Source organism: Aedes aegypti, unplaced genomic scaffold (genome assembly GCF_002204515.2).
Source record: "Aedes aegypti strain LVP_AGWG unplaced genomic scaffold, AaegL5.0 Primary Assembly AGWG_AaegL5_hic_scaff_703_136_PBJ_arrow, whole genome shotgun sequence".
Lineage (NCBI taxonomy): Eukaryota > Metazoa > Arthropoda > Insecta > Diptera > Culicidae > Aedes > Aedes aegypti.
This window is the reverse complement of record NW_018736389.1, coordinates 1-10223: the sequence shown is the minus strand read 5'-3', so window position 1 is coordinate 10223 and position 10223 is coordinate 1. Positions and strand designations below refer to the sequence as shown.

General features: G+C 42.6%; 1 protein-coding gene across 1 annotated transcript; it reads right to left on the bottom strand.

The window, feature by feature from the left end:
* Positions 1-428: 428 nt before the first annotated feature.
* On the bottom strand, positions 429-1810 carry LOC110681314 (CAR1 transcription factor-like). The gene is made up of 2 exons (XM_021857072.1): positions 1705-1810; positions 429-1641 (listed from the first exon to the last, which is right to left on the bottom strand). The coding sequence occupies exon 2, from the start codon at positions 1567-1569 to the stop codon at positions 679-681; it is 891 nt and encodes a 296-aa protein (XP_021712764.1). The 5' UTR covers positions 1570-1641; positions 1705-1810; the 3' UTR covers positions 429-678.
* Between the last annotated feature and the right edge of the window lie 8413 nt (positions 1811-10223).

Here is a 10223-nt window from a genome sequence, read left to right as displayed (position 1 = left end):
CTTCACCAACTCCCTAGATTTCCGGAGGACCATTCCCCTAAATGTTCGTAGGGTCATAGTGCACAGTTTAGCTTAGAGTCCTTCTCTGGTACTCGGACGATGATCAGCCGCCTCTGACATGGGGAACAGACGCTGTTGTGAGCCGCTCCTAACATGGAGTACAGACGCTCCAGGTTTGCAGAAGCAAAAGCAAACCACCCTTCCCTGTCAGCAACCCAAAATTGAGTTGAATCCCGTCTCCGTGTTGGTACTTCTGATATTATTGAACAATCCGTGAACAAAGTTAGATTTGTTCGTAAATAAAATTATAGGAAAACCGATCATTTTCTAAAAGTGTAGGGACGGGTTAAAATGAGCCTACACTTTGAACATAACAATGTATTGCCAAAATATACCTGATTTTTTTATTTAATTCATAGTTATTTTGGTAAACTAGTAAAGCGCAACACTAGGCGAACCGCAAGGTTTGATGAGCAATTCCCACCAAGTAAGTAAGGCATATTTAATAAGGTACAATACTTAAATCTACTCTTTCATATTATTCATTGTTTATTGTTATAAATTTATAGAATACCGAGTAGTAGTGCAGACATATCAATCAATTTGATACAAATTAGATGTGGATCAAACATAAAATTCAAAGCTTCAATGTAAATGCTTATAGCATTGCATCACCCTCTATTCCTTCATGAAAACTCCCAACTCGTTCAAACACTTCCTGGCCGCCTCCAACCGGGCCGTTTTCTTCACATTGTTGCCCTTGTCGGCCGTATAATCCACTCCGTCCACGGTCACTTTGAACACGTAGTTCTTGGCATGGACGGGACCCTCATCGACCACGGCAGTATACTTCGGAGCACCCAACTTCCGCTTGCTGCAGTACTCCTCCAATATCGAAAGCGGGTTCTTGCCCTCCGTTATCAGCTTGATGGTGGCCATTTGGATTTTGCTCCCTCCGTCCGCTTTCACGGTGACTGGCACATTAAGCATCTTGCCAGCATCCAAGCCTCGCTTATCCATTTTGATGTCGGGAAACTGCGGTTCCAGCTCGCCATTCTCGTGTCGACCGAGACCCTGTCCCGGATTCCAGCCCATTTTCTGCATGAGATTCATACCACGGGCACCGGCATACGGAGCAGGGCGCTTCAGGGAATCCCGCTTGACCCACGGTTGCTGTCCGCGATTCTTGCGCCTGTTGTTATCCGCATTATCGGCATAGGTGAATGGGACGTTTGAACTCATGTCCGATGACATGGAGGCGCTGTATTGGAACGAGTCCTGATTCTGCCGCCCCCCTCCGTATCCATAAGACCTCGAGGAATAGCTGTTTGACGATTGCGAGCTGTTTCTGGAAAAATTGTATTGATTGCGGTTGTAGTTAAAGTTTGATGATTGAGTGTCGGAGAAATCGTCATTGTTGCCGCCTCCGCCGCCGCCACCCAGATTCAAACTTTGCGCCATCATGTAGTATGGGATGTTTGGAAAGTCGGGCCCGGATCCAGAATCATTATTGTTGTAGTTGTTTGTGTTGGAATTGAAATTGAAGTTCCTGCGGGACGAATTATTCATTTTCGAGCGAGAAGTCAGCCGGTTGCGATCCAAACACTCGGTTTGTCGAAAGAGTCGGCCAAAGCAGATAATCTAATGAAAAGTACATTGATTCCGTAAGGCATAGCTCATAAAATGTTTGAATACTATAAATACCTGATGTTTAGCGGGCAATTTGCGGCAAAAATGGAAAAAAATCACCAAAACTCAATTTGTTTACGTTCTTGTTGGATCGATAATGACTGACAACTGACTGTTAGCATCAACCATGTCTGCGGTTTGCGCGTTGAAATGAGGACAACAAGCACCAATCGAACTACATTTATAGGGTGTGTTGGGGTGGGTGTAGCCGAGGGAGAGAGAAACCGATGCAAAATCTCTCGCTGAATGTTGTAGTGGGCAGGGTCCTAAAGCCCTGACTTAATTAAGGTACCAAATACTTAAGTTTAGTGACCCAGTTTTAAAAAATCATGGTATAAATAGCGCACTCACAATATTTTACTAATTATGTTCAGCCATTAAAAGTGTTTTGGAACATGATTTAGGGTTGAACGCTCTAGTTTGGACATAGTCATGATTTTTTTAGTTCTCATAAAGCAAAATTCTAACAAAAATGCTGTTTTCATACCAGCCAGCTTTTTCAAACAACTACCGTTCAGGCATACTTAAGCAAGCAGCTTCTTCAATCGATTCCTTAATCTTAAACGCGCGTTTGGGTACACTCAAAAAATCCAAACGTCATTGCTACGTGAAAAATCACGTAGATCATTCCAAATTCATTTAACCTCCACTTCGCCTGACTAAGATAAAAATCACTAAACCATTCATAAAAACCAAATAGTGACTCGGTAATTTTTACTGAGGTTACCTATAGGCACAAATCTCGCGAAGAAAGCATCCAACAACAGTGAACTTTTTATTTTGGCTTTGTGCACTAGCAGAAAGCTTAAAATAAGAAGACCAGGAACGTTTGCCAACAATTTCTCCAGTTTTGTGCCTTTAAAAACGTGAGTAGGGGGAGAAGTCGGCCATTGTGCCGGCCATCTTTGGATTCCGAGATGTTTCACCTTAAACCCTGTGCAAGATTGATTTCAAGGTAAATATGCTCTGAATACCGAAGAATCCCTGCATTACTTCATATTTTATACCTGATTTATAACCTCTAACAATTATAGCACGCGAAGGCTACAACAAGACAGACCAAACTCACAAAATTGAGGAAACAGGATTCAAATTGACAATGAAAATATCACAATCTTTTAAGTTTGTTATATTTTCCAATTGGGAATTAGTTTTCTTCCAAAGCCTATTAGAAATAAGATTGGTCTTAATTACAGTTAAATTTAATGCAAAACCATCTAGGTCCTATTGAAACGCTTCGTAAAGGCTACCGGAAAATCCACGTAACTCTTACGTGTAGCGCCGGTGGAATGAACGAAGTTCAAAAGTTCATTCTGGGCTACCTATGATTCAAGTTACAGTAAGAGCTACGCGAAAAGTGTGATGGAAAAAAATCACATATGTTTTCACGTAACAATGACGTATGGATTATTATGAGTGTACGTCCACGTCCGGGAAGCGGAAACAGCTCAGCAAACGTAGTCCAAGCTGAAGAAAGCTTTCGAGGACTCAGGTCTGACCAGACGAGTCGGGCTTCTCCATAAGCTGATCAAAACCGAGCTGTCATCGTGTGATTCTATGGCCGACTAATGAACTAATGAATGAAATCGTGACGATAGCGCACCAGTTGGATGGAATTGGATTCGCAATTTCACAGGAGTGGATTGGCACGCAAATCTGCTGTCCGTGAGCCAAATTGTGAAGAAGGGGCACACCGTGATTTTAACCAACGACGGATGCAGAGTGGTTGATATGGACGGTGACATCATTGCAACAGCATCGACATGAGTTCCCTAGGAGATAGTCGATATTAAATTGTCTTCGTAGACGACGTATCCCGGCGCATGTAAGTGTATTTCCTCAAATCCAATTCCGTTGGCGGAAGTCCTAGAGGTGTTCAAGGAATTTCACGTGATAGTCGAGCGACAATCTTGCATGGAAATCAAGGTACTACGATCCGACAACGGGAAGGAGTACGCGAACCGTGGTTTTGAAGAGTGCCTGAAACAGGCACGGCTTACGTCGCCAGAGAACGAACGACTACACTTCTGGGCGGAAGCTGTCTCGACGGCCGTATACTTGATGAATCGATCTCCAACTTGTGGCCGTGATTTGCACACCCGAGGAGGCATGGACCGGTAAGAAACCGAACCTGTCACACCTTAGAGTTTTTTAAACCAAAGCAATGACGTTCGATCCGAAGCCAAAGCGGAAGAAGTGGGATCCGAAATCCCGCGAATGTATTCTGACTGGTTTCGACGAAGAGATCAATGGGTGCAGGTTGTACGATCCGATAGCAAGAACCAACATCAAGAGTCGAGAAGTGAAGTTCATCAACGAAGCCAAGCGAAATGGAGCGAAGCATGAAGAACCACGACGTCGCACGCTGGTACAGCTAGACATCGAAGAAGTAGTTTCGCTATCCCCCGAAGAAGCCCCAATACGCCCCCAGCGCGCTGAAGAAGCTGAGACTCATGCAATCGGAGATCGATCCATGCCTGTACTACTGGATAAGAGGAGGGAAGATCTTATTCGTCGACGACGTTTTGATTTTCTGCAACGACGAAGCACTGAAGAACGTATACTCTGCGACCGGTGACTCGAAGCTCGTTGGTTATTCCGATGCGGACTGGGCGTCCGATCTCGACGATAGACGGTCAACGAGGCGGTACTTATTTCTGCTGCAAGAAGATGCAGTATCCTGGAGCTGTAAGCGTCAGACTACCGTATCACTTTCTACGTGTAAGGCAGAGTATATGGCTTTGTCTGCTGCCGTACAAGAGGCAACGTGGTGGCGGGGTCTCATTTCACAGTTCGGTGAAGAGAATCCAATCGAGCAGCGCTGCGATAATCAAAGCACGATTTGTATTGCGCAGAACGGCGGATACATACTCCGGACAAAACATATCGATATCCGGCACCATTACATTTGTGATGCGTTGGACTGGAAAATCATCAAACTCAACAACGTCAAGACTAAAGAGCAAGTTACTGATGATGGACGAAGCCACTCCAGCGAGTCAAGCTGGAACGTAGGGTGATGGGCTAGTATCCATCGTATTAAGCATTGATCAGTGAGAACTGCAATTTCCCAGTATTGCAGTGAATGATGCTGATACCAACTGATACCTAACAATAAGATTTTGATAAATCTTGATCTCTTTTTGGAAATAATGCAAAGAAAATGCATCTTGCCGTATTCTCAATCCATCGTATTGTTTTCAATTCTGTCGCAATCAGTTTCCAGATTCGTCTCACAACTTACGGCTTACTGTGATATATTGAGTGGTCAAAAGACAACATATCAACGCTATAATAAAATGTTTTACTAGAATATATAGATCTACGGGCATCTCCCTCCATTCCTTAAGCATGATGGAATATATTAATTTCCTTCAAAAATCATTGTTCGTCATCAAAATTCAGCCCAAACATATGAACACAATTCCTTTTGACCGAACATTATGGCATTTGCTCACAGTGCAGCGAAAACAACACAATCAAAGGAACCGTATTTTTACGTCGAGCATCGCGCACACATTGATGCGCACAAGCTTCTTTTTTTTTTTCAGTACTACGGATTGAACTTTGTTTACATTCTAAATTTTACGCGGTCGGTGAGGAGGAAATTTCATAAAATTTCGTGAATTATACAAGTTTTACGGCGTGTTATTTGGAATGAAATCCTTCAGTGAAGAAGTACGAAGGTTATCCATAACGAAAATAAGTGCCCGGAAATGTGAGTCACACAGGAGCGGGAAGAAACTTGTATCATAAAGTGGTGCGACTGGTGTCAATCGTTAAGCATTTCTCTCAAATCGTGTTCGTCCATGCGATTTCGGTGAAAAAGTGCAAAGTGGATAATTGAACTGAAGTTATTTCACGAAATATAGTAGTTTTATTGCATTTTTGGTGTACAAGTGTACAAACCATGACCTATGTTGCAGGTAAGTTGGAATATCCGCCGTAGTGGAACGTTTTAAGTTTGATACGACGAATTATAGCGCTTACGACGAAGTAGCACGAAACCCTAACTGACAAGCGATGGGATTGTTCGTTTGACCACACCAGTGTTGAAGATCAGTAAGCTGTGCTTATTTAAATCCAATCATAGTAGGCTAGATTTAGTTTTATGAAAAACTTTCTCTTGTATTCCAACCCTTGACCGAACCAGACATTTTTATTGAGCTTATTTAAATCCAATCATAGTAGGCTAGATTTAGTTTTATGAAATAAACTTTCTCTAGTATTCCAACCCTTGACCGAACCAGACATTTTTATTGCGCACTTCCAATAGTATTTTTTTTTCCAAAACAGCAAAAAAAATAAAAAAATATTGAAATTCCGTGAAGTTATCACGGTTTGAATTTTAGGTCAATATACCCGGATAAAAACGTACCGTTCAGTGAATGGAATAAACCATTAATGTACAATATAAAGTATTGGATACAGCTTATTGTAATTGAATGTCGAAGCAACATTTTATACCTTACAATTTTAGTCAAATTCATATTTTCACGTAAAATAACTGTTGCTTTTTTTCAGTGTAGCTTAACTGAAAGAAGTAAACAAAACAAGTTCAGAAAGCAAAAAATGTGTGGGTGAAAAATATTCAAAAAGTAAAAATAAGTACTTTTGTAGAAGTCACTTGACATTGGCTGTAACGACGAATGCAACCATGATAAATATCTTTACTTCTATAGGAGTTAAAATTATTTTGCTACTGTTGTTACGAATATCCGGTAAGTTGGGGGACAATCCATACCAAATACAAATTGTATACTTTTCACCACTAATTGAAATACAGTTCGTTGAATTGTTTTTGTATTGTACAACAATACACGAATTGCTAATTAAGACAATGCATGAACAATCTATCGTATTGCAGTTTCAAAATGTAGGTATGAGAAAATATCTATATTTGTATTGTTACGATACTTAACAACCCATACATTATATTGCAAAAATCTCATATACCATACAGTGAACTGTTCAAAACAATATATTGTACTATAATTGTATTGTCATTTTACAATGTACTGTATTATATTTCCAATATATTGAATGGTACTGTTACTATACGTTATATTGATTTTGTATTGTATTTTTTATCCGGGTAACCCTAAGGCACAGATAGATGGTTAACGGTGAAATAGTTCTACGATATCTGTTGGACGAAAAAGGCTATGGTAGGCGAATTAGGGTGATTGAAGTACTAGAAGCAAAAGTGTAACCTAGGCTGAATTCTAGTTAGAAAGCTTCCGAAAATTGCCGACGTCCGAAAGATTACGAAGCGACCGTTTCTTTTCGTCAATCGTGATAATATAAAAGCCGCATCATCCATTTTAGATTGTTAGTTGATTAATTGTATAGCGCAGCCGGTCACCGATTTGTAAGAAGTAGTTTGTAGAATATATGTATAGTGTAAGAACGTTAAAATAAAGTGTTGCGTTAATAGTCCAATAAAATGTGTAAATGTAAAGAGTGTGTATGAAGTGAATAAAGTAGAACTGCTCGAAAAGCTGTGTGTGGTTGCTGCAGTAACTAACTGCTAGAAGAAAGTCTCCCAGTGAAAGCTTTTGAGCCCGTGAATACTACCCACTCTTAAACTAGAGGAACGACTCGATTTGTGGAACTGGCAAAGGTAATACGCCTCGGATAATTTACCAGAACGCTATTTCCGGAGGTCACAACATTGGTGCCGTGACCAGGATAGCGTTTCTCTGGAACACACCGACGCCATTGAGTCGACGGACAATTGGATTGGCGCCATTCCTACTCAACAAAAAGGAAAGCGCGCCATAACGGTCATCATACACGTGAGTCCACTGGGCGCTGCCATCACGAATTTCATGCGCATGGACTATTCGACGCAACCATAAGGGCAATCTTATAATCGGATTCATAAAGGGATTGAGAATTTATTCAAGGCTTGTGAGACAGGCCTACAAGGTGAGGACCTGTCCAGCTATTCTTTATTTCGTTTTCATCCCTACCTGGTCATTTCTTGGTTCTATCTATCTAACTACTTCGACGGAGTCTACGGTGGCCGGATTTTTCAATATTCCCCCTTCCAATTCGGAAAACGTTGGACTCAGAAGGATTTGGGACAGCTAAAGCGCGCAAAGGCCAATACTTCGCTACACACACGGGAGACAAAGGTGGACCAACGGTAATCGAATAAAAGGCCTGTTAGACAGGCTCCACAGGTGAGTCTCTGTCTAAGCATCACAATTATCCGTTGGAAGGTGCTTCTCTTGGTGTTGTTTAACAGAACAGTGCATTCACGCTTGGACACGACTGTGTGACGTCATCCATCATCGCTTTATTACATCTGGCTGACTCTGAACCGTTGACGAGGATTCTTTGAGGAAGATTCTATACGCATACGCCTTACACTGTCGCTGCGCACTCCAGAGACCACGATTTGATACAAGGTCTGTTTGACAGGCTCACCAGGTGAGTTCCTGTCCATCAAATTACATTCTTGTCTGGAAGGTGCTTCGCTGGGCGTATTTTTTACAGTTGCTCACTGGTGTAACTTGCTTTCTCTACATCTGGTCGGAGTAATCAACATGTCGACGTTGAGGAAGTACAAGGGTCTCGTACGCAATCGGGACAGTATCATCGAATTTACAGCGGGTCGCACACTTCCTGAAAAGCACAAAGGAGTTCGATGAGCAGGCAGTAAAAATTCGTCTTGAGAAACTCGAGCAAAAATGGGAAGAATTTGAGGACCTCCAGAATGATCTCGAAGGCATGGAGGACAACGAAGACAGTATACCGGAGCACAAACAGTTGCGGGCTGAATTCGAAGAGAAATATTTTGAGGTAAGGGCAGGATTGGCGAGAAAATTACAAATGCATGCGACACCAAGCACTTCCATTGCACACACAAATCCAATACCTAATGTTCAAGCGTCCGTGCGACTTCCTCAAATTAGCTTGCCAGAATTTGACGGCAACTACCAAAACTGGCTTCCATTCCGTGACACCTACGTAGCGTTAATCGACTCCTCGGCTGAACTAACCGACATACAGAAGTTTCACTACTTGCGTGCATCTTTGAGGGGTGATGCTCTGAAATTGATCGATTCTTATTCGATGACTGAGGCCAATTATAGGGTTGCTTGGGATGTTTTGGTCGAGCGGTTCTCCAACAACTACCTCCTCAAGAAACGTCACCTGAATGCTCTTTTCGAGTACCCTAAAATGAAAAAGGAATCAGCGGCTGTCTTGCATGAGCTTATTGATTGTTTCGAGCGTAACACAAAGATTTTGGATCAATTAGGAGAAAAGACGAATGGTTGGGGTGTGATGCTAGTCCACTTGATGGTCTCAAAGTTGGACGAAGTTACTCAGAAACGGTGGGAGGAAACTGTCATGCCGGACAAGGAGCCGTCGTTTGGGTTATTGGTCGAATTTCTAAAAAGGCAAACCAGGGTGTTGGACGCGGTTTCGGTCGATCAGCACATCTTTTCAACAACGACGTCTTCCAGTGTCAGTAAGATTCGTCCCACGAAGGTTTCAGTCAACTCGGCGACTGAAGTTTCATCATCACCACCTAATTGCTTCGCGTGTAGTGAAAAACACTGGATAACACGGTGCCCAACCTTTGCCAAGCTTCCTGTAGACAAACGTCTCCAACTTACAAAATCCAAACGACTCTGCAGCAACTGTATGGGCCGGAACCATTTAGCACGAGATTGTCCTTCAAAATTTCGATGCAAAACATGTTCGAAGAAGCATCATTCTTTGTTGCATCCCGGGTTCCCTGGGTCAGGTTCAACTTCTACTCCCAACCCCACTCCAGTTGCGGATGAAAATGTGAACATTTCTGCTCCAACGATTAACGGCGGCGTCTCGAACTCTGGTGACTCGATTTCTAGTTCGATGGCGTTACTTTCTTCTCACGTGGCGATGGAGCAGCCAAGGTCACACCTGTTTCTTCTTACCGTTTTGTTGAATGTCAAGTACGCATATGGAAGGACACATCACGCAAGGGCGCTTCTGGATTCTGGGTCTCAAGCTAATCTTATGTCTGAAAATCTTTGCGAACTGCTTCAGTTGCCACGGCGAGACAAAAAAGTGGAAATTACTGGGATCGGACGATCACGGAGTCGCACAGCTTATACAGTCTCTACCACTATCACCTCTCGTGTGCAGAACTTTTCAACGCCCATGGATTTTCTGGTCTTGGAACAGATCACTGACGATCAACCTTCTGTATCGCTTTCGATAGCTCGTTGGAAAATCCCATCCAGTATGGCTCTTGCTGATCCTGAATTAAATGTTTCCGGGCCGATAGATCTGGTTTTAGGCGCACAATATTTTTATGAATTTCATATTCGCGACGGTGGCCGGCTGCAGGTTCGTAAGGTCGACGATACGCTTCCAGTATTTGTCAATACGGTATTCGGATGGGTGGCAGCCGGTGAGACTAAATGCACTGAGGAACAATCACGAGTCAGTTGTCACGTCGCTATAATGGAACCACTAGACAAGGCAATTGAAAGGTTTTGGGTGGTGGAAGAACTAACGATAAAATCCCCACG